Source organism: Gossypium hirsutum, chromosome A05 (genome assembly GCF_007990345.1).
Source record: "Gossypium hirsutum isolate 1008001.06 chromosome A05, Gossypium_hirsutum_v2.1, whole genome shotgun sequence".
Lineage (NCBI taxonomy): Eukaryota > Viridiplantae > Streptophyta > Magnoliopsida > Malvales > Malvaceae > Gossypium > Gossypium hirsutum.
The window spans coordinates 1,198,701-1,223,224 of NC_053428.1; the positions used below are offsets into that span (position 1 = coordinate 1,198,701).

The 24,524-nt window shown below is 32.1% G+C and overlaps 3 protein-coding genes across 4 annotated transcripts; 1 reads left to right on the top strand and 2 right to left on the bottom strand.

Moving 5' to 3' along the window:
• The first annotated feature begins 262 nt into the window (after positions 1-262).
• LOC121229204 (EG45-like domain containing protein) lies at positions 263-1,310 on the top strand. The gene is made up of 3 exons (XM_041112721.1): positions 263-557; positions 664-964; positions 1,053-1,310. Exons 1-3 carry the CDS (start codon positions 326-328, stop codon positions 1,057-1,059), a joined length of 540 nt encoding a protein of 179 aa, XP_040968655.1. The 5' UTR covers positions 263-325; the 3' UTR covers positions 1,060-1,310.
• Positions 1,311-2,788: 1,478 nt separating this feature from the next.
• On the bottom strand, positions 2,789-5,607 carry LOC107944179 (glucan endo-1,3-beta-glucosidase). The gene is made up of 5 exons (XM_041112722.1): positions 5,430-5,607; positions 4,242-4,963; positions 3,449-4,033; positions 3,081-3,360; positions 2,789-2,993 (listed from the first exon to the last, which is right to left on the bottom strand). Exons 2-5 carry the CDS (start codon positions 4,680-4,682, stop codon positions 2,968-2,970), a joined length of 1,332 nt encoding a protein of 443 aa, XP_040968656.1. The 5' UTR covers positions 4,683-4,963; positions 5,430-5,607; the 3' UTR covers positions 2,789-2,967.
• A 1,383-nt stretch (positions 5,608-6,990) lies between these two features.
• LOC107944180 (probable protein phosphatase 2C 22) lies at positions 6,991-9,993 on the bottom strand. Of its 2 annotated transcripts, none has more exons than XM_016878009.2 (4): positions 9,435-9,993; positions 8,849-9,055; positions 8,206-8,417; positions 6,991-7,856 (listed from the first exon to the last, which is right to left on the bottom strand). In XM_016878009.2, exons 1-4 carry the CDS (start codon positions 9,588-9,590, stop codon positions 7,292-7,294), a joined length of 1,140 nt encoding a protein of 379 aa, XP_016733498.1. In that variant the 5' UTR covers positions 9,591-9,993; the 3' UTR covers positions 6,991-7,291. The 2 variants fall into 2 exon arrangements, with proteins under 2 accessions (XP_016733498.1, XP_016733497.1); XM_016878008.2 differs by having other exon boundaries at positions 8,849-9,058.
• Between the last annotated feature and the right edge of the window lie 14,531 nt (positions 9,994-24,524).

The following is a 24,524-nucleotide window of genomic DNA, read 5'->3' on the forward strand; positions in this document are numbered from 1 at the left end:
AGATTTTATTCCTTTTTGTTTTGAAAATTAATATATATTTATGCTTTTTGAAATTCTATTAAATTGGATAATTATTCTATACTGTTATTTAAATATAAATAATCATAAATAATCGATTGAATATTAATTAGAATGGTATTAACATTATTACTAATATAATAATATATAAATTATTTATAGATTTAAAGAAAACCAAATAAAAAATTTTATAACATATTTGTTTGAGAATGCAGAGTATTTATTAACACTTTTGATTTGTTCAACGTACGTAGCAATAACTCAATTACCTTTTATGTTATCTAACAGTTAAAATCGATAATAACGAATGAAAAAAAAAATGGCATCACCATGCTTATTTATAAGAACTCTCGACACCCACAAACGTGTGCTTATTAAGAAATCCATAGGAGTCTTCTTTGATTTTGCAGGAGAAATGCCAAACCAGCAGCGTCCATGGCGTCTACCACTGTTCATTGTCTTCTTCCTCGTAACAACATTCTATAATCCGTCTTTGGCCGATGTTGGCACTGCTGCCCATTACAGCCCCCCATATCTTCGTTAATGATCATCATCTATATTATAATTTAATAATTACTGTTTAAGGTTGATAATATATATTATATGATGGAATACTTATGAGGTTTTTGATTGTTTTGAGTGCAGCCACCGCCTGCTTCGGGAACGATGCTTCCCAGTTCCCGACGAACAACTTGTTCGCAGCGGCAGGGGATGGAATATGGGACAACGGAGCTTCCTGTGGACGGCAATACTTGGTGAGATGCATCAGTGCGGCTACCCCCGGAACTTGTAATCCAAGTCAAACCATTCAAATCAGGATAGTTGATCGAGCGGAGACATCGGTGTCTAGGCCTTCCGCCAATGGTGCTACCATTATTCTTTCCAATACTGCTTTCGGCGCCATTGCAAACCCCTCCGCGGCATCTGTTAACATCGAATTCCAACAGTAAGAACACTGCAATGCATCAAATATAAACTCATATATAAATCAATAATTTGCTTTGAAACTCATATACTGTACTTTTCGGTGGCAGGGTTTGAATTTTGAAGATTACCGTACCTCCACAGTACTTGTTTCATGAAGCTTTTGGATCAATTTCTTTTCGTGTTTAGAGAACTCCATTAATCTACTAAAGTCAAAGGGTTTTTTATTTTTATTTATCATCATATATATACATTTGTGCTTTTCAATATCTAGTTGAGTTAATTACCTTTTATCTTTCTAGAAATATTTTTAAATGATTTAATAATCAATATTATATTAATATAAAAATGAATTTGAGATTTTACGCAAAATAAGATCGGTCAACACAATACAATGCAAGATTGAAGCCATAATTGGTGATAATACAGTAACAGTTGATAAAATTAGAAACATATATATAACTAATATTTTTCAATCAAATACCCCATATGTTAAAAGAATTTTATAAAATTAAATGGCAAAACCCTACCAATCCCTCTCAGCTATACCCCATTCAAAATCATGTATGGACAATACCAAAAGTATTAGGAAAGGATTTTAAATGTGAATAAAGAATATATTATGGGAAAGGCATTAATTAAAATACGTTGACATATAAAGTTATATTTTGACTAAAAAGCTTTTGATGATAAAATTAAAAGGCAAAGATACGAGGAAGGTTTCTGCTTGGCTTGGTTTAGGCTAAGTTTAGGTTATCAATTTTGTGTCCTAATCTTACCAAAACGAAGCTTCTTTCTTTTTGACCTTTGCGAAGCTTCCAAAAAGCAGTTGATGATCTGCCTCCCTGAGTCGCATGAACCGCCCCACCTTTTTGACGCCATATTATCTCTATTGTCATCTTCGTGTTCATATAGAGGTTCAACCTTAACATTCATTGTGTTTCACAAGAAAAAAAAAACTCGAGTTAATGATATTATTGACAGACATAATATGATTTCTAAAATATTTCACGCCCAACACTGAATTCTGCTTGTTTTATGTTTAAAAGAATAAATATTGAAAAATTAATATTATATTAATATTCGTATAAAAATATTGTTATTATTTAATTTATTTTGGATTAAATAAATCCGAATTTTAAAACATTTTAACCAGATATCCCAACCCGACGTTTATATATTTAATATTGAGACTCAATCACTCTGCCTAATGAATATATATATTCCTACTCTTTATTAGATAATCACAATAATTTTTTTGCTTATATCATTAATCATATATATACTAGTTTAAGTAGATTGAATGCTACTATATGTTATTTACAAAAGTTGTAAATTTAATTTTATTATTTCTACTACCTATATTTTTTAAGTAAGGGCAAAATTAGAATAAATTTTAAAAGAAATTAAATTAAATTATATATTTTTGTGATAAAAAATAATATTTCACCATTTTAATTATATATGTTTTTATAGTTTTTAAGACCAACGTGCATTTTTATCATATACTAATTGAAATATTTTAAAATTGTAAAAGAACTAAATCAAAATATAATTTCATTATATATTAACTTATAAGTTCTTAAGTTTTGTGATTTACTGTAAAAGAGAAGTTCTATAATTTTAGGGTTAGAACTAGAAATAGAACTTTAGACATTAAGATTTCAATTTGAGGTTTATGCTTCGAGTATTAGAATTAAGAGACTAATGAGTTAATTTGGTGTTGAATAATGTGTTTTTTTAAATTAAAATATTCACCGTGGATAGTAATAATTAATTTTTTTTATGAGATTATGAACAGAAATCAAATCTCAAATCTCTGACCACATTTTAGTATAAGAAAACATTTCATTCAAATATTTAATTTACTAACAATCAAGGCATTAGCATAGTCACAGAGTTTAAACAAGGGCAGAGGTTGGACCAATCCATATAAAATGAAATTTTGAAACATTCTGCTGATAAATAGTAACATCCAAGCTTTGCAATCAACCATCTTTACACACATTCTTCGCTTCGGAATTTTCAGACGAAACGGCAGGTGGGATAACCTACACACAATCAATAATAATTAAAACTATATATTGTCGATATTCATCTATGATATTTTAAGTTTAGGATGATCGTATTTCACTTACTTGGATCGACGGTGGTGATTTGACCAGTGCCGGCGAAATCGCAGCTGAAATAGCTCTCACCTTTGATTCGATAGTAAGTATTCATCGCGAAGGCAGCATGAGCCCGGACAGTGTTGGGTTCATAGCATGCTCCTCCGGGCTGAATCGGTGTGCAATCAATGCCGTCTTGACCGCATGCATAATCCAGGTTCGATTGCAGCTGGGTGTTGCTAACATCGACTTTCGGAACACAGAAATTCTTGCTGGATGATGGTGCTGGAGTTGCTGGTGTTGGTGCCGACTTATATATCGAACATGCAAAATCAAATACAACCATTAAACATTTTCGACAACAATAAAGTGAAATATTCAGTTAAAAACAAGCATACCTGCCCTCTTCGTAGAAGCCCGACATCATAAATAGGGGTCAAGTCGGGATTAAACATTCCCCAGTATTTCTCAACCAATGGACCCGGTTTTTGATTCTCGTTAAACAATGCGAACATATATGTCTCGAAAGTGCGGTTCGGCATCAAAGGTGTTCCTTTACCCGAAACAATTTCCTTGATCACATGCCCATTGTAAGAAATTGCATTTTCCATGGTGGCGAAAGGGCTGGTGGCATCACCTTGTGTCGGCCAACCAGTCTCACCAATGGCAATCTCCACATTTCCATAGCCAAGGGCTTTCATGGCAGTATAAGTCGAGTCCATGATAGAATCAAACATATTGGTGTAATTTTTCTTAGAATATTTGTCATAGATTCCGCTGTTTGGCTTGAAAAGTGCATAATTCAATCTTCTCGTTATGTCCGGGCTAAAGTAAGGATAGGGGTTGACCATGAAAGGTGATTTGGTCCGTTGATGGAATTGGAGTAAGGGTGCAAAGAAACTTTGATCATATCCGACCATGAACCGCATCAAACTTGGTATTGTATCCCGTCGGAATATGTTAAGTGCATGAGCACTCGTGACCTATTCAAAACCAACAGAGAAATTGAAGCAGTGAGATTTAAATCATAAACAATCCAACAGTAACATAAATTTCTAATGGTAATTTAAGGACCAATCGGTTTGAATTGGGTGCAACCATAATCCGTCATCGAATTAACAACGAGAAACAGCATATATATATATACAAGATACCAACTATTTCAAAATATAAATGATGCATTCATCTAACCTTAATGTCTTGAAATCCAGCTTTATTCAAGGCATAATGAAGGCTCCGCATAGCCGGCACAAGGTTATTAATCCAATCATCGTTTTTCGAGAACAAGACTTCGGTGCCAACGCATATGTATTTGATCTTCGTTTGAGGATGAAACGGGCTAATATGATCAGCAACCCATCTTCGCGCTGTAACAGTGTTGGTAAGACCAGGAATATCCCCATTGCCAACCGTGACAGAAACTGAAATTCCAGTGTTTGCAAAAGCTCGAAGGACATCAGGATTAGCGTCAAACAACTTGACACTGTCGAAAATAGTTTGGGTTCTAAGGAAATTGGCAACGACAGATGGAGGTGGAAGGTTGTCTGCAGTCATGCCATAGTTCACTCCAATGCTGGTGGTGGCCGTGAAGAGTTGTAGAAGTACGCCGATGAGAATAAAGACAGCAGTCATGGCTATGGAAGGGATGGATTGAAATGAAATATGGTTTCAAAAAAGGAGGCTCGTACGGGGGCTTATATAGCTATAAGGGACCGGAAATTGGGTCAATGTTCAACAAAGAAGCAGCCAGGGATCGATTTCGTAATAAGAAAAGCTAGATTCTTAAGGAAAGAAATTTACATACAGGAAGACTTGTTGGTAAGAAAAGCTAGATTCTTAATCTATTTGAAGTAAACAACATACAGCACAAAGCAAGAATCAATTGCAGGTTAATTCAAGCCCCAGCTTCCAACCTGTAGAGAAAATACTCTGAATTTGTAATGCTCCATACGTAAAGCAAATTGCAGTAAAGTTTAAGAGAAAAATTGAACATAAAACAAAAATTATTCATTATTAACATGATAAAACATAGTAGTAATTTTGTATTCTAAGAGAAAATGCCTATGCTTTGCAGCAGATAATGAAACTAAACCAGCAGATGAAATTATCAAATCAATTAACATGCAGAAAAAAACAAACAATAATATCGCTTTAAAAGAATAGATCGGCTAACATACACAAGTAGTATATAGATTAGTACTTCCCAAAACAGAAACCCACTAAAAAAAGTAGGCAGCTAAAGAAGCAAAATAACAAAGGGAAAAAAATAAATACAGAGACATGAAGCATTTAAACTCGTTAGAATCATATATATGGAGTGAATCTAAATTTGAAAAGAAAAAAGAAGTAAGAAAGCAAGAAGGGAGGTGGGTAAGTTACATGAAGCAAATGATGAGTTAATGTGAAAGGAGGTTTCAGATTTGGTACTGAGTTGAGCTTTGATCTGAGTGAAGAAGATGAAAAGGAAGGTAAAGGTTTGCACTTTGAACAAAGAGAATAATGACAGAAGTGAGAGACAGCTATAGGGGCGAGTGAGTGAGAGGGAGAAAGTGATCTACTTGTCTCTTTTTCGAATCTTATACTATTTTAAACAGATAGATTGGGATATTACGATCACATGTGTCATTGTGTCGGGTGTTTACGTTATGAGACTGATAACTCCAAATAATATTAAATTAATTAAGGTTTCAACGGAGAACAAACATTGGTCCCGCTCCCACACGGTGCTACAAATTTCTATTTGAAAGAAAAAGAAGACGGAATTCGAATTGGATTCTAACACTGTGAGCTACAGCATTTTGAAATATCTAATATAATTTGAAATTTACTTGATTTAAATGTTTTTTAAGTAAAATTATATTTAATTTTTTATTATAATTAAAATTGTTAGAATTAAATTATCCAAATTTTTATTTAAATAAAATACGATGAAAAATAAAATAAAAATAAAATTTATATAGAACTAGACTTCTTTTATTTTATTTTAGAATAAGGTTTTTTAAATCTTATTAAACTCCATCTATTTTATATTGATTAGGATAAGTTGTTTCAATCCTACTAGATTATGGCTTTACAAGCCTATAAATAGACATAGGCTATTCTTCTTGTATTGATTCAATTTTTCGACATAGTGAATTTTCTTCTCCTTTACCTGTAGTTTTTTTCCCGAAAGAGTTTCCATGTAAAATTCTTTGTGTTATTTTATTTTATTTTATTTTTTCACAAAAATAAATTTATATATCTTATAATTATAATATAAAATGTAATAAAATTAATATAAATACATGGACATTGACACATTATAAAACTAAAAACAAACTCATATATTGCAATTAGGCAAAATTTTAAGATCCAAAACTTCATCAAAGCCTAGTCGCTAACTTAAATAAAGCTTTTTACTACTTTAACGGTGGCTCAACTGCATCACGTGTTGTGCAACGGGCAGTGAACTGTAAACCGGTGGAATACGTTACCACTCACCTTTTCGTTTCCAGTGTCTGCATCTAAGTGCCATTTTTTTTGGTAACAATTTCTTTTAAATTATTAGTCTCTACACATATAGCAGTACAAAGTTATTACGACTCATTTAGTGCCATCATAGCTGCTGCTTCTTCTATTGAACGTTTGTTCTCAATTTACTAAACTTTTTAATTAGGTAAATTATATACATTATTAAATTTACATTTTAATATTTTCATTGAATTGGACAAACAATTTTAACAATGAAAAGCATTCAAATGATAAAATAATCGAGTATGTAATTTACTCTTTCAAATTTATCAAGCCTTTTATACTTCAAACTAATATACAACGTATGCCGACCAAACTTTTTTCATTCTTCAATATCAGACATTTTTTTTAAATTTGTTAAATTAAAAAACAAACAAACAAAGAGTTATTAGAGAACAGTAACAAAATAAAGATAAACAACATCAATCAGTATGAAATCAAAAGCATTATTATAACTGAACAAAAATGGGTCCAATCTGTCACATGCAAAACCATATAAAACAGTGCTTTCTACCTAAAGACCTGCATTTTAGAATGAATAAATTCAAAGTGCCTTTGAAATGAGAACATAAATCAACCTAAAGATCCTACTTTAGAAACAATAGATTATGCAGAACGACTTGCCGCTGTGTATGTTACAGTTTAAACTCACTTCTCTTTTCTCAATACCTAAAAACTATAATCCAATCTAAAGAAAAGAACAAATATAGAGTAAGCATTTTGTCACCATCTTAGTTTCCCAAACCATCCAACAAGCTTTGCAACTCTCTCAATCCCTCTGCAGAAAAGCTCCTCCGCACTCTCGCACGGGGGGCAACCAAGTTTGGGGGCGGATTGGATTGAAAGCAAACCACAACAACAGTCAAGTTATCCTGGCTTTTCCTTTTCAAAGCTTCATCCACCAGATCCTTACTGCACATGGCAGGATCATTATGCTCTTGAAGTCTCCGCCTAGCAAAATCAACTGCATTTTGACTACGGAAAACATCCCAAAGCCCATCACATCCTATGATAATGAATTCATCTTCCTCCGTCAGATCTGCAGTCATAAGCTCAGGCTCTGCACTTAGTGGTCCTCCATTTGCATCTTTCATTCCTTCAATGTGCCAATCCCCTAATGCACGAGCCACATTAAGTTGTCCGTTGAGGTAACCATCGTAAACGGAACCTCCTAATGCCTCAATGCGCTTTCTCTCTCTATTGCAATTGGATTTGTGATCTCTTGACATTTCAATTGCTTTGCCACGACGACATAAAACAGCTCGACAATCTCCAACATTTGCCACAACCAACATTCTGCAATCAGAAAAGAAGGCAGCAACGAGAGTTGAGATCATATCATTATTCAAAAGCACAAACTCTAATTAGTTAACCTGGACAGTACAACAAATTAAAGCAGATTCATACACACCCAATAATCTTTGCCAACAATTTCTAATGCTCGCCATATATCATCATAGAAACAATACGAATGAGGGTTACAGCCATCCATGATTTTATCAGTTTAAGACACATTAGCAAACACCATGTAATTAATAGACAATGCCATCAGACTGAAGGCATGGAGAATGCTATTGCATTACACATAAGCTAAAGAAAAGAATACTTCAAACAAAAATACTATCTGTTAGTAAACAATTCTAACCTCCCAAGAACAAGAGCTGCCAAAGCAGTGGCACCAGAAGCAAGGGCTGAATCCAGTGCACAAGCTTCTGCAAAAGCTGTATCAGTTTGCAGAAATGCTGAAGCAACAACCCTCTCAATCTCTTCAGGAAAGTTTTGATCCTCAACAATGAACCTTGGCAAATGATAGCAAGCAAAGTCAGCAGCATGCTTCCCCCCATGTCCATCAAACACCTGATCACCAAAAGAGTTGAAAATGAAAATGTCAAATGCCTAACAATACATAAACAGATGCTAAGTAAGTAATCTATCAACCGCCCCAATCCATATCGCCATATCCCTACAGTTTGAAAAACCTTATACAATCCAAGGTCATCTCAAAGGTACCTTGAGATCATGCAAGGAAGCACCAAACCTTCTAAGAAACTAATAGGGAAATAACTTTCAATGCTTAGTGAATGAACTAAACAGTTGAACCTGAATAGACCTCAACTCTTAGGCTTCACTAAAGAACATCATAGTTCAAACCTACTGACCAAAAAAATGAAAGTAAAGAGGAAAACTACAGAGCAAAAATGTCGGATCTAAAAAACACCTGCATCATGATTATAGTTAAAAACAAAACAAAACACAAGAGGAATAAAATAATTAGGTAAGGTTCATACCCCATAAAAGGCATTGGGCACATCAGCACATTTCTTGAGACCGTAATCATGCGTGAAATCATCAATTCGCAGATATACATCTTCCATTCTCGTTCTAAAGCCTATGTCAGCCCATGCTCCGGAACGGATAATAGGGGTGAATTCAGCACCACGGTTTTCCACCTCGTATCCATTTCCAATAGCAATATCCAATGCCTTTGACTTCACCTGCTAAAATTAGAATCGGAAGAACTATAAAAAAGTGATCTCCATGAAAGCCAACATGTTCAAGCATTTAGTCTGATGAAAACAGATTCTCAAACTCTCTCTCTCTATATATATATATCCCTCAAGATAACACAATTAAGAAAGAAAGAACAATGCTACGGGTTGGCAAAGCAAATAAAAATCTCATAATTTCCTTTCAAATTGCAAACTTTGAGAATCGCAAATATACAGTACTATTCAAGATTCCAACCAAAAATAAATAAATAAACCAAGGAACCATACAGGGTGTACTAAATTCTCACAAGTAAAAATCACCTTCAATTAAAATGCCACCGACACACACACATATATATATAAACAAGAAGAATAGGGAACTCACAAGAGAGGGGTGTCGAACGAGGGACTTCTTACAAGGCTTCAAAACGCCATCAGTGGTAGGACTCTGCAGTCCAAACGATGGCGTACGAGGATTCGGTGGCTTACCCTCGCTCGTAATCGGATTATCTAAACAACCAAATTCGTCGTTTCCCTTCATCACATTCTCCAAATTCAACCCCAAATAACTTCAAAGAATTTTTTTTTTTACCTTTCTTTTATACTGAGTCAACTCGCTAGTCAATCCAGCTCAAAATTCTTGAAACAACCAAGCTAATGCGATAACAACAACTAGGTAACTCCCGTCAATGAGTTCCAAATTCGCCCACAAAATCCAATTAGGGAAAAAAACAAATATCTTAAATAGCAACTGATTTTCTCGAGATTTTGGGTTTTCAATCTTACGGTATAGAAATGGGACTAAAAATAAATTAGGGTTTAGAAACGGGGTGGAACAGAGTTAAAGCGATTTTCACTATTCCTTTTTCCCCAAAAATGAAGAGAGAGAGAGAGAGAGAGAGACTTTGGGCGATTCGTTTTTTAGCTGAAAAATCTGACTGGTCGGTTTTTAAAGCCAAGCACTGGGACCTCTTAAACGATGTCGGTTTGCGACTTTTTGTGATCCGGATTTGCAAAAGTCAAATTTTTATTTTATTTTTCCTTTACAATTGTGGAAGTTTTAGATTATTTTTTATTCCATCCAATTGATAGCGGTGTAAGTATAAGAATAAAAGTCAAGTTTTGCTAATCATTAATTAATTGAGTTAATTAACGGTCCAATCAGAGTTGATGTAGCCCAAAATTATATATATTTTTTTTAAAGATTTTCTTTGGCTTAGTTTTAAAGAAATAAATTTATGAAAAGTCATTATTAATAGATATGTTTTAAATCTGGAATCTCCTTTGCTTGAATCAGCAGAAATGGAGTTAAAATCGGTCGATTTCCACTTGGTATCGACGGTCCACCCTCTCTCTTTATTTTTATAATAATATTTTAAATCTGGACCATTAATTAAAATAACGTGATTTTTTTTTCTTATTCAAGCAAGGAGATTCCAGATTTAAAAATATATAGACAATTATTTATTTATTTCGATTAAATGCTTTCTTTGAGGAATTTTGTCAGATGTTTTAAACTAGATATTAATAATGATTTTTCACAATTTTATTTCTTTAAACTCAATTAATTCATGTCATTTAAAATCAAATTCATAATATAATATCTTCCTCAGAAAATTTATTTAAACCTAAGGGTGAACGTTCGATCAAATCGAATGAAAAAAGTTCGAGTTAATTGAGTTGACGAATCATATTTTATCATCCTAATTTTGATTTGGAATTTTCTCGAATCGAGTCGAGTGAGATTCAATTCGAATCAAATATATTTGTTCGAGTTAAATTTTAAAAAATAATTTTGGGTCTTGTAACCACTGTCACTCATCGTAATAAAATTTGTCCACCGTAATCAAATTTTTTATTACCTTTCATCACCTCATAATTTATTTATTAATTTTTTTATATACGGGTTAACTTCTTTGCTTGCTTAGTTGTTTCAATTATCTTCATATTCTTGTCACTATGTATTTTGAACTTAAAAAATATATTAAATGTAAAAATGTGATTTTTTAATAAAAGTTATTTTAAAGATAAAATATGAAATTGATACCAATATAAAATTTTAACACGAATATTTTATGGCATCATTAATAATTCAATTTTAATATAAATATTTAATATGAATAAACAATTCAATAATATAAATAATATAAAATTTAAAATTTAATTTAATAATATAAATAATAGATATAAATAAAATTATTACTATTTATGCTTAGGGATTTTTTTGGATAATTTTGATTTTTTATTTGGGAGTAAGGAGTGAGAAGTAAAAGTTTAGGGGAAAAATAAAAAGTTTTGGAGAGTAAATGTTTGAGGGAAAGTAAATAGGGGAGTACAATTTTGGAGGGAAAATATTACAAAAAAAGGGGGGATGGGTCTGGGGTAGATAGGGAGTGGGATGGGAAGCAAGCAAAAGTTTTGGTGGGAATGTGGAGAGAGTAAAATTTTAGGGGGAAAATAAAAAATTTTAAGGGTTTGAGGAGTAAAATTTTGAGAAAAAGTAAATGGGAGAGTAAAATTTTGGTGGGAAATGGATTTTGGGTAGATGGGGGGTTGGGATAAGAGGGAGTAAAAGTTTTGGGGGAAAAGTGAGAAGGAGTAAAAGTTTTGAGGGAAAAATAAAAAAGTTTAGGAGTTTGGGGTAAAAATGTAAAATATTATAGTTTGATATTTGAATTATTCGAATTATTTGAGTTATTCGAATTCGAAAACTCAACTAGATTTGAACTCGAAATTCAAAAAAATTTCGAGTTGACTCGAATAACTTGATTCGTTTAACTCGAAATTCGAATTTTTTTAATTTTTTCGAGTCGAATCAAATTTTGCTCACCCCTATTTAAACCAGTGGTAAGAGATATTCACTCACTTGAAATTAAATTTCCCAAAAATAAGTGGTAGATTTTTATTTTAGCATCCTATGATAAAAAGAGAAAATTTAAATTTAAAAAAATAGACTAGCAAGATTTAGTTGACGATATGATGAGAAATATGATGGATCAGTATTCATTGATAAATAGAAAAACATACATTAGATTCAAATATCGATTAAACAATCAATCTTGGAAATGAAACAAAAAAAGTTTGAATTTTGATTCATATATTCATGACATTTAAAAAACTTTTTCATGAAAAATAATAAACTGTAGAAAAAAAATGGAAAAGAGAGTTTTCAATTGGTATACAAGGACTCTAACAATCCAATGACTTGAACAAAAAATTTTGAATAATATTCAATTCAATGACTATTTTGTAACTCCTTGAAATTAAATGAACTTGCTAAACTAGAGATTAATATAGTTCACCCAACAAAAGCTAATTGCATGTTAAAGAACCATTATAGAAACATAAAACTTTGAAAAACGAAAGAGGAAGAGAGAAAACAAGAAGGAAAACTGCTTAGCCAAATTGCATAATTGTTTCCTTCCTTACTCGATTGTTAAAAGAGGAAAGGAGATGGTCGTTACAAAGTTAGTTGGCCAAAATGACACCTATGGCCATTAACATCTTAAACTCACTGTCTCGTTAAACCTATGTGCACCGTTTTATTAACATAAACTACTCTCAAAATGCAACGTTTCGTATAATTATGTTTATGTTTCTTATTTACAATTTTGTCTCATGACAATTACCCATTCCCTCAAAAGACCCTTGTCCTCAATGATCAAATGAGGGAAACTTTCTATGCAGCTGTTGTAGTGGTTCCCAGGTGGCGTCTTCTGTAAAGGTGTTAGCCTATTCTACCATCGCTTCAGTGACTGCATGATTGTCTTTCTTAACTATACATCATTCTAAGACTTAGACAAGTTCTTTGACCATGGCTTCGTAGGTGTTTATTACTAGTAGAGTAGGTTGAATTGGAATTATCCCAACATGCTTTTTGAGCTAAGATACATGGAATGTAGAAGGGATTCGAGAGCCTAGAGGAAACTATAGTTGATAAGCAACTCATCCCACATTGGCTTCTATGGTAAAAGGCTCGAAATACTTAGGAGATAATTTATGGTTCTTCACCCTTCTAATCGAGTGATGTCGATCAGGCTACAAATTGAGGTAGACAAATTCTCCTACCTAGAACTCCCTATCACTCCTATGTCGATCTACCATTTGTTTCATTCTGTCCTAAGATCGTTTCAAGTGAAATTGAAGCAACTTTTTAACAACTTCTCGATGTTGTAGGCTCCAGCGAGGTATCGTAGGTGTTGAGGAGGGGTTGGCCATAAAAGGGCTTTATATGTTATAGAGTAAATTGTTGAATGGAATGAAGAATTGTACCACCACTCGGCCAGAGGAAGCCACAGTAGCCAGTCACTTGGTTTTTCACCAGTTATGCACTGAAGGTATCCTTTCAAGCAACGATTGAGAACTTTAGTTTGTTCATCTATTTTAGGATAGTAAGTAGTTAATAGATGCAGGCGATTTCCCAACCTCCTAAATAGTTTCCGCCAAAAAATGACTAACAAATATTTTGTCACTATCTGAAACAATTGAATCAAGTAAGCCATGCGACTTATATTTATGATTTAGGTACTCCTATGTTATTGTCAAGGTTGCAAATAAGTAGGACAATACCACAAAATTTCCATGTTTGGTGAAATGATCTATCACTAGTGGGATTGTTTCCTACCTTTTTGAATTTGGAAATCCCTCGATGAATTCCATACCGATGGTATACCAGAGTTTGTTAGGAATAGGTAGAGGTTGAAGTAGCCCTAGTGGGGCAAAATTCTCATGCTTGCACTTTTGACAGACTGGGCACTCTCGTATCCTTCGTTTGATGTCAATAAACATCCCCTTCCAATACAAAAGACTAGCCATAGAGTGTATCATGTCATGAATCCTCAAGTGTCCTCCCAATGCATTAGCATGAAAATACTGAAATAACTCACCATTGAGAGTACCATATGCTCCAACCATAATCTTACCCATTCTCCTTAAGAATCTACCATCCCACGTGTAACACCCCTTAACCCTAAACCATCACCAGATCAGGGTTACGGAGCATTATCGGACATATTGGACAACTTAGAAATAATTCATAAATAAATAACATTCATAGCATAGTTTAACTTTTAAGTCTTTATAATAGACCCTCGAGGCCCAAAATACGTATTAGGAGGGGAACGATTTTTTTTTTCAAAATTTCGGCAGCATTTCTGCTTATTTTGTATAAAACCCCCTGCAAGTTCAAACAAAAAACAACCAATACCATATATACTATATAAACTTTTGTACCATTTCATTAGTATAAATATTAAAAATACTAATTACAATTTTTTTTTACAACAAAAGTCTTGTAATGTTCTGATGTGATCAAAATAACACCTTTGTACATGCCACTTTTAATTCAAAATATGGTACCTACTTATGAAGCTCTTGAGGATGTGATGAGATGAGAGATCTTCTAGTCCACCCTACCTCTTATAGTCTAACTGTACCTACGCGTTAAAATTAAACGCGTTAAGCCGGTGAAGGCTTAGTAAGCACTATAAGAATAAATAGGCAAATAAATCCCATTTAAAATATTATAATCCGTTTTGATCAATATATATTTATATGCATATAAGTTTCTTTAGTTGTATCTTATAATAACAAAATTTAATTTATTATTAATAAGTTATAAAACTTACCTTAGTACATTGATAATTCGCTTTGATTCACAACTTATAACTTTAGCCCAAAGTAGACTTAATAGAACACACTGGATATACGGAACAAATACAGAAGTGCATTATTATGCACAAACGAACAGAGAGCACTAAAGTGCTATACAGAGAGCACAGATGTGCTAAACAGAGAGCACTTAACGTGCTAATAATAGTACAGAGAGCACTAATGTGCTAATAATCAGAGAGCGCGCTAGAGTTCCTTAATGGCATGCCACTAATATCCTAGTAGTTCTAGATTCATCTACTTGGGCATTAAAACTGAATTTCATACATTTAAATACTTTACATAAATATCTCGAAAAAGATTTTTCATTTCTTCATCATTACGATTTAGTACATATTACACAATTCACAAATATCACATCTTTTTCACACATATACTTTTGTCACAACATTATTACTTAATGTTCAAACAATATAATTTCTTATATTCTCCAATTATAATTTTCTCTTCAAATTTCATAATTCCATAATCTATTATTATTATTATTATTTATTTACTTATAAATTTAAATATATACATATATATTACATTTTTATTTCTAAATAATTCTATACTACAATATAAACATCTAAATAAAATTAATTTTAAAAAAAATCTTGTAGTACTTACAACAAAAAGATTGAGATGATGTCTTCCTTCACTCTTTAGCCTTCCCTTTTCCTTTTTCTTCAATTAGGTCCTCTCCTTTCTTTTCTTCCTCTTCAATTTCATATAAAACATATAACATTTATATGTTAGAGAAAATAATTAAATGACTTTCCTATGCTATTAAAAAAATAAACATGTATGATATAATAAATTCATCATTTCTTACATTAACTTACATTTCAATTTATTCCATAACTAAAATTATTTCCATTTCTATTATAATCTATGCTTTATTTTTATTTAAATTCTACTTATAACTTAGTTTAACTCCCAAATTTTCACTAATAAACCCCAATTTCAAACTTCTTATAATTTACTCCTTATTGCAATCTATTTCACAATTCAATCTTTTTTTTTCTCAATTCTAATTTGAATTTTTCATAAGTTCAATCTTTAATTTATCCATAAATTCAACAATAACTATATAAAAAAATCTAATAACTCTCAAAATTTCAACATATACCTAATAGTATTTTGTTCTAGGATCATAAAAACTCAATAATTACAAGAAAATGAATTAAATTGACTTACCAAATTGAATTTGAACACTTGAAATCTCAAATTTTCTTTTTTCTTTTTTCTTTCTTCCTTTTTCTCTATTTCGTCCCTGCTATTCTGTTTGTTTTTTTTTCTATTCTGTTTCTTTACTTTTCTTATGTTTTATATATTATACTATATATAATATAATATAATAATATAATATATTATATATTAATACTTAAATATTAAGTTAATATAATGTATAATATATATTTTTATATAAAAAATATCTTAGATTTTTTTTTCTTTCAACATTAAACCGACTCATTTAATAATAAGGGCATATTTACCTATTTAATCCTTTTTATTTTCTTTAATCTATAATTAAACTTTCACACTTATTTCAATCTAATCCTTTTTCCTAATTACTTCTAATTAAGTCAAATTCACCTAATCAAAACCTAATTAGACACACAACTAACTTCGTAAATATTTGTAATAAATATTTACGAATCCGATTTATCAGAACGGAGTCCCGAGAATGCATTTTTTTCTTTCTTTTTTTTCTTTTTAACAATTTAACTATATAATCAATAAAATTTTCCTATCAAAATTTTCATGCAGTATTCCTATCGTAATATAGACTATGCCACAATATTAAAATAAATTTTCTTTCTAGATCGGATTTGTGGTCACGAAACCACTATTCTGATTTTTACTGAAAATGGGCCATTACACCACAAGTATTTTGGATCCAATTAGGCTTGTTGTTGTACTTCCAAATAGATTTTTTTAACCTTGGGATCAGGTTGATAAGACTCTTGTACTCGGGTCAATAGTGCAAAGATTGTAAGAATTGGCCAAACTAAAGTAATTGCTTGTTGGAAAGAGCATGAGCTACCACAATGTTAATTCTTTTTCTACAAATGTCCTTACAATCATAACCAAGCATTTTGGCTAGCCAATGCTGCTGGAAGGGAGTGATAGCCAATTGTTCAGGCAAAAATTGAATACTTTGATGGTCTGCCCTAATTTTAAAATGTCTACCAACTAAGTAAGAGTGTTATTTTCTGATAGCCAATAGCACAACCAACATTTCTTCTTTATAGATGGAGAGAGTTTGGTGTCACACCCCTAGTGTCTTGCTGAACAAGGCAATAGATCTACCCTTCTGTTGTAACACAACTCCCGTACCATATCCACTCGCATTAGTGTCTACACAAAACTTAAGTTGGAAATCAAGAAGCACCAACACTGGAGCAAAATACAGAATATTATTCAACTGTAGAAAGGCCTCGACAATCTTGCCATTCCACTCCATAACATTCTTCCTAAGAAGGTCAGTTGAAGGTTTGGCCAAGGTACCATAATGTTGAATAGACCAAAAATAGTGTCCAGAGAGCCTAAGAACCCCCTCAACTCCTTGACTGTCTGAGGAGCAATCCATTTTGCCACACATTCCACCTTGGATGGATCCGTGAAATTTACTTTGTTTGACATAGAGCTTATGTGCTCTTAATATTTGAAAATATTCCCTGGGATGAAAGAGATGATCAGACCAAGACCTTGAGTAAACCAAGATGCCATAAAAAAATATAACACCCCTATACCTGGTTAACCTAAGGAACCTAATATAGGAATATTATATTTGTTGACAAAGTGATTTTGGCTAATCACTAATAAATTTGAACATAAAAAATATAAAATTTTCATTAAATTAATTCAATATTATCATTCTCAATGTTCAGGGACATTCCGGTTATCCTTCTATGCTTGGAAATGTTTTAAATTACGACTTTTGCACAAAACAGGGGCAAAGTATCGATACCTTTGACCTAAGTATCAATGCCAACCTAAAAATCAATAACAAAAGTGCATTTTCTTTTGAAAATTTTCAAACTCAAGCTCCAAGTATCGATATCTTACCCTTAGGTATTGATACATTGGGTAAATTTTTGGACAAAAGACTTGGAAAATTGCTAACTTGGAAAATTTTTGGACAAAGAGGAAGTATGTTACAAAAGTTTGGGATGTGTGAGTGAAAAAAAGTTAGAATCAACTTGAATATATATGGTTTGCGTTATTGTCTGTGTTTGTTTGCATATGGTTCAAATCCAAACATCGAACTGCTCTCCAGTTTTTGGTGTTTGCAAGTTTGTCAATCGACATTGCCTCATTTTGCTTTCGGGGTTTGGTGTGGGTCCATGTTCTTTTTCACCCTTTTGCATTATAGGTTGAAGCTACATTTGTGCATGCCATTTGTTCCAGCTTTTTGCCATGTCATTTGTTCAGCTTTGGCAAGAAAGGAATCATCTTTAGCTCTTTAGTCATATGTAATTTTTCTCCAGCTTTGGTTGCTTTGATTCGAATTAAATTATTTGGTTACATTCTTTGTTGTCCTCTTTAGGAATGTTGTGGAATTAGATTCGGCCTTTATTTATGCTACCATCTAGTCACCCTTTTTTACCACCTGTTAAGCTTCATTAATCGTTCATTGGTTGGTATCAAGGATTTTTCGAGAACAAAAGAATCCAATATTTCTATTCTTTTTAAAAATTCATATTTACCAAAGCAAGCATACGAAGGGTTTGATTGTTTTACATAAAAAAATTTATTTCATATTTTTAAAATATATTAAAAATAATTGAAACTTATTGCTATTAATATGCATCAAACCCCAATTGAATAGACCCAATGGTTCCCAATTGAATTTTACCAGACTGAGCTGCTCCTTTTGTAGCTTTACTTAGGCCCAATAACAGGAAGGCTTTTAGATTATCCCTTTGTTCAAACCAACCAACCCATCGATATTAATGACCCCCTCACCCTTTACTACTCATCCTTATAATCCTTCAAAATAATAATTATTTTTCATATTATCGGAAAGTAGGTAACAGTCAGCCATTTTACACTACGGTCCAATCGAATTTCAGTACTTTCAACTCAAATTTCGAAATACATTTCTTACTTCAAGCTTGATGGAATGTGTATTTTTATGATTGATTTCGACTTTAAAAATAATCAAATTATTCTAACTTTATTTATCAATTTTTATATTAAAGTCCAATCTCGAAATTTAAAAATTTTTAGTATCATCAAAATCCAAATTTTATATTGGTATCTCCTTTTTAATATTGCATATAGAGGGAAATAAAAAAAATAAAAAATAAAAACTTAAAAAAGAATGTTCAATCGTCAGATAAAAATTGAAGTGAAGAAAAAAAAAACTTAAGAACAGTGCCTGACAACATCCTGCGTCATCCCTAGCCGTCAGATTAACTTCGGTGTCCGTGTGATGTAGTAAGAAGGTCAAATCCAACGACACTCTGCAAATATATAAAACAAACACCAAATCCAACGCTTTAAAAAAAAACTTGCAGTCAAATAATAATATTTCCCTAACGGGGAAAAAGCTGATAGATGACTTGATAAGGTGGAAAACTAAGGACCGACACGTGTCATTGTTATTTTTTGAATACCGAAAAATGCCCCTCCACCGTCAAATCAAAATGCACTAATCCTCGTGGCCGTCATTTCGACGACGTCCAAACGTGTTTCCCGGGTGGACAAATACGGCAATTCCAAATCACATATGCTATCACAGTCAGAAAGGTCTCAGGGTTATATCAGTCATTTAACGAAACCTGAAGAGATTCACGCGCGTGCAGCGCACCTCCATACTTCATTGGAGGATGGGAACCGATAGCCAGTGTACCACGTGATTTGCAGTGGTGACGTGCAGTTATGTCACGTGACATCACTATCAACGTCCGGACTCCGGGGAAGGACCTTCCTCATGACGTAATTGTATTCTGTGTTTTTATTCACAAAGAGGAAGCCGTACATGCCTTTCCCCTTCCTTTTTATATTTCTCTAAGCCTGTACCCTTTTTATTTAAGAGTTTGTGCTTATAACACGTTATTAACCGAGAACTTCAATTTTTGGTGATATTATTATTCCAGTTTCTGATCTCTGATTTTCTTACATTTAAATTCATTACTTGATTTATCTATATTATTTTTTAAGCATTTTATTAAACAGGTATTACTATAATATCATTTTTAAAAATTATAAATTCAAGAATCAAATATATACCCAATTATATTAAAATATAAATTTACAATCACTCTACCTATATTAATTATTAAGTAAAATTTAAAAAATAGTTTTAACGAAAAAAATTTTCTTTTACTCATATTATAAATATAACAATATCTATTTTTTTATTCTTTTTGAATAGATGGATTGGAGTGAGAACCTACAAATTAAACATAAACTGTCATATCCCAAACACAATAATTTTGTCATTAAATTAATGACTTAGGGAAAATTCTTTTTTTAGCCCTCCGTGATTTTAAGAGTTTTCCACGAACAATTTCTAGCTACAAGTTTCAAATGTGGCTATTTTTTTAGATTCTGGTTAAGATTTATAGATAAATTTAGGATTTATAAGTTTACGGTTTATGATTTTATGGTATTGAAAAAACACTATTAAATGAGTTTTTAGAATTCTATTAATAATAAATATACAAATTAAATTAAAATATATTTAAATCTTAAATCTTAAAAAACAAGTGGCTTGGATTTGGCGGTAAGTCCCTTACGGTGAGGATATCATAATTTATCTACCTTTCAAAAGAAAATTAATTAAATATTTTTTAAATATAGATAATTTAGCAGCTTTTGGTACCCTGGAAATAATATTATTTAATTCGAAAATGGATAACGCTAATAAATTTTCCATCCTTTAATCGGTAAATCCATCTTCTTAGGTCTTGTAATATTTTATTACTGATATCAAAACATAAATTTATTCATAAAAAATTGCTGTTTCTAGTACTATCACCGTGAACCTAATTCACTTTTAATTAATTAATAGGCTCCAACTAAGGGAATTCATATGCTCCTATTTCTATAAATTGATTTCGACTAATTAACTACCAATTTTCCCGTGAAAATCATTGCAATCCCATGTAAGGAATTTTGTAGTAATTGAGAAAAGTCCTAACAAAAGTAGTGTTTTTTTAATATAATACACTGATTTAGTCAATGCTCGAATTATAACATTTTTCTTACTAGTAGTAGTAACCAGTTGCATCGGTTAATAAATGAATCAAATTTATTTTAGTGTAATTAAATAAAATTTTTTTTTTATATAAAACATGTGTCAGCATAATAGGAAATGCTTACAACTAGTTTTCCTACACTAACCGGATATTTTGGTGACTAGTCCTCTTGTTTGTTTGGTTTCAATCTCAACAACGACAAGGAATCTGGACCTCCCATTTTCAGAAACAATTCACCCTCTTGCCAAGCATCTTTGAAAGGTAACCGTTTTTTAGGTGTGAATACTGTTTAAGTGTTAACACGTTTTTTAATATTATTGGATCCCATCTGAGTATAACAATCTCATTTTGTCGTAACAGAATGTGTATCATGATGCATGTCCTGCCATACTTTCTAATGACAACCTCTTTACAACGACTTGTCAGGTAAGAGGATCTCTCTTATAAATATATTTTCAAACTTTCAAACAGTGGGAGAAGGATCTTTTAAACCCTTAAGCAACTTTTAAACACTTATCCTCCTCACCTTTCTCCTTATTGTATTGTCTTTTCTGATTTTCCATCTCTCAAAATAAATTAGCCTCCTTAACAATTGCATGTGTAACGACCCCTTACCCGAGACCGTCGCCGGAGTCGAGCACGAGGCATTACTAAACTTATTTGAGCACTTAAACAAATTCGGACAAGCTATCCAACTGCGTCATAGTTGCTTAAAAATTCATATCTCGAGTTCCAAAACTCGAAATCAAATTCCATAAATTTTTCCTTAAACTAGACTCATATATCTATCTACTAATTTTTTTCTAGAATTTTTGGTCGGGCCAATTAGTACAGTTTATTAGTTAAAGTCTCCCCTGTTTTAGGGTTCGACTGCTCTAACCTCTGTGTATTACGAATCAGATATCTCCCTGTACAAAGTTTCAATGACTATGCCGTTTGTTTCTAATAAAACTAGACTCAACAAGGAATCTGTAAATATAAAGAATAACTACTAATTATCTTTGTACAACTTATGGTGAATTTCCAAAGTCAGAACAGGGGATCCAGAAATCGCTCTGGCCCTGTTTCACAAAAATTTAAACTTCTCATAAAATATAACTCATATACCTGTTTTGTTCCATCCATATGAAAATAGACTAATAATTCTTCAATTCCATATTTTATTCATCGTCTAATTGTATCTCTACTATTTTTAATGATTTTTCAAACTCACATCACTGCTGTTGTCTGAATCTATTTTATGGTAAATTTTGCCTATTTCATGGTTTCCATGGATTAGCTAGCAATTTAGCATACATAACACCAAATATGATCATGATTAGCCATTCCAATGGCTAATCATTACCAAGCATTTTCATACCACTCAATATCCATATCATAAGACCATATATACAAAATGATTATAATGCTATACATGCCATACTCAAAATATACAAGCCATTATGCCAAGATGGTATACGGATAGTGTGAGTGGGCCTCCGACCGTTCCCGATTTCTGAGCTGGCTTGTCAAAACTACAAGGAATGAAAAGGAGGGAGTAAGCATAAATGCTTAGTAAGTCCATATGAAATTAATAAGTAATTACCAACATGCTTTTAAGATAAAACACCACAATTGTACAATTATACATATTCAGCTTAAACTGTTTTATCAAGATACATTTACTAAATAATTTATTTCTGGAGCTACGAAACTCCAAATTAAGTTCCGTTAATTTTACTTGAAACTAGATTCATATACATTTCTCCTATAAAATTTCCAGAATTTTTGGTTTAGCCATTTAGTACAGTTTATTCATTAAAGTTTCCCCTGTTTCACTGTCCAACAGTTCTGATCTCTCTTCACTAAAAATTATTTATCTCATAATTCGGGACTTGGATGATGTTCCTGTCTATCCCTCTTGAAAATAGTCTCGATAAGGATTTTAAATATATAAATTAAAACTCATAATTATTTTTGTACAATTTCTAATGATTTTCTAAAATCAGAACAAGGGATCTCAAAGTCATTCAAACTCTGTCTCGCAACAATTTAAATATCTTATAACATAAAATCCAATTGCATGCACCGTTTCCTCTATATGAAACTAGACTCATCAGGATTTAATCTCATATTTTATTTAGCCCTTAACTCAATTTTCACAATTTATGGTGAATTTCAGAAGATACACTACTGCAGTAACTCAAATCTGTCAAGGTTAAATTACTCATTCATGATCATTTTCCACTATTTTTAGTGTATTTTCAACCCGAGGGTTAAGTAATACCTGTTCAAAGTATCCATTTCACAACATTTATCAATACGTCCCTTTCACCTCGAGTATTCCTCCATTTGAGTAGAATTTTACCCGTTGAACACATCGGAATATAATTCGGATACATGGAAAGTTTGCACATAAGTGCCACATATGTAGCCAAGCTACCATGTAACCCGCCCATAAGTGAACTCGGACTCAACTCAACGAGCTTGGGCGTTCGCATCCATAAGTGAACTCGGACTCAACTCAACGAGCTCGAACATTCGCATCCATAAGTGAACTCGGACTCAACTCAACGAGCTCGGATGCCCAAATATCCCAGTGACATGTCACTTGTATCCTAATCTATTCCTAAGGTTCAACGGGACCTTTTTCCCAATCATGTGTCTCAACCATCTTCTACGGAATGCCGATACCAATACTCGGTAGTATTTCACATTTTCCAAGTATATCATATAATTTGACATATTATCAAACAATTATCACAAGTATAATATCTCATAATAATTATCATATCATTTAAATAACATCAAAACATTTAAAATAATAACTATGTTACCAACATTTACATATAAACTTACCTCGATATAAAATATTAGCAATCGAGCCTATTCCTCGTAAACTTTATTTTTCCCTCGATCACGACTTGAATCTCGTTTCTCTTGATCTATAATATAAATTATTTCTACTCATTAGCATTTATTTGATTTCTATTTCACTTCACAATTTATGCTGTTCAAATTTTGAAATTTCACTTTTACCCCAAAATTTACAGTTTTTACAATTTAGTCCCTACTCAATTCACCCATAAATTGAACTAATTGTTCTCAATTAACACTTTATTTTATCATTATAAACTATTTCACAACCTTTGATATTCTGAATTTCAACACCAACATTTAATTCACAATTAGGTCTTAAATACCATTTTCTATCAAAATGACTTAATAAAACAACCTTAATATGAAATTAGAACTTCAATTTCATAATAATTCATCATAAACTGCCCTTACTCAGCCAGGGGAACTTTCAATTTCATCCACCAAATCAAAAACTAATGAATTAGATGATTGGAACTAATTGTAAAAGTCACAAAAACATAAAAATTACTAAGAAAAAGTAAAAATTGAACTTACATGGTGCAAAAATATGAAAAACCGGCATAGGAGAACTGCTACGGCGTTTCTGGCTGAGAAAGATGAAGAAATGTCTAGATTTTTCAATTACATCATTATTTAATTACTAACTTTTATGCTATTTCCAATTTTGCCCCTTGTTCACATTGTTTTCTTGCTTATTTCATACCCAAACCGTCCAGCCATTAACCTTTGTGTCTAATTGCTCTTTAAATCCA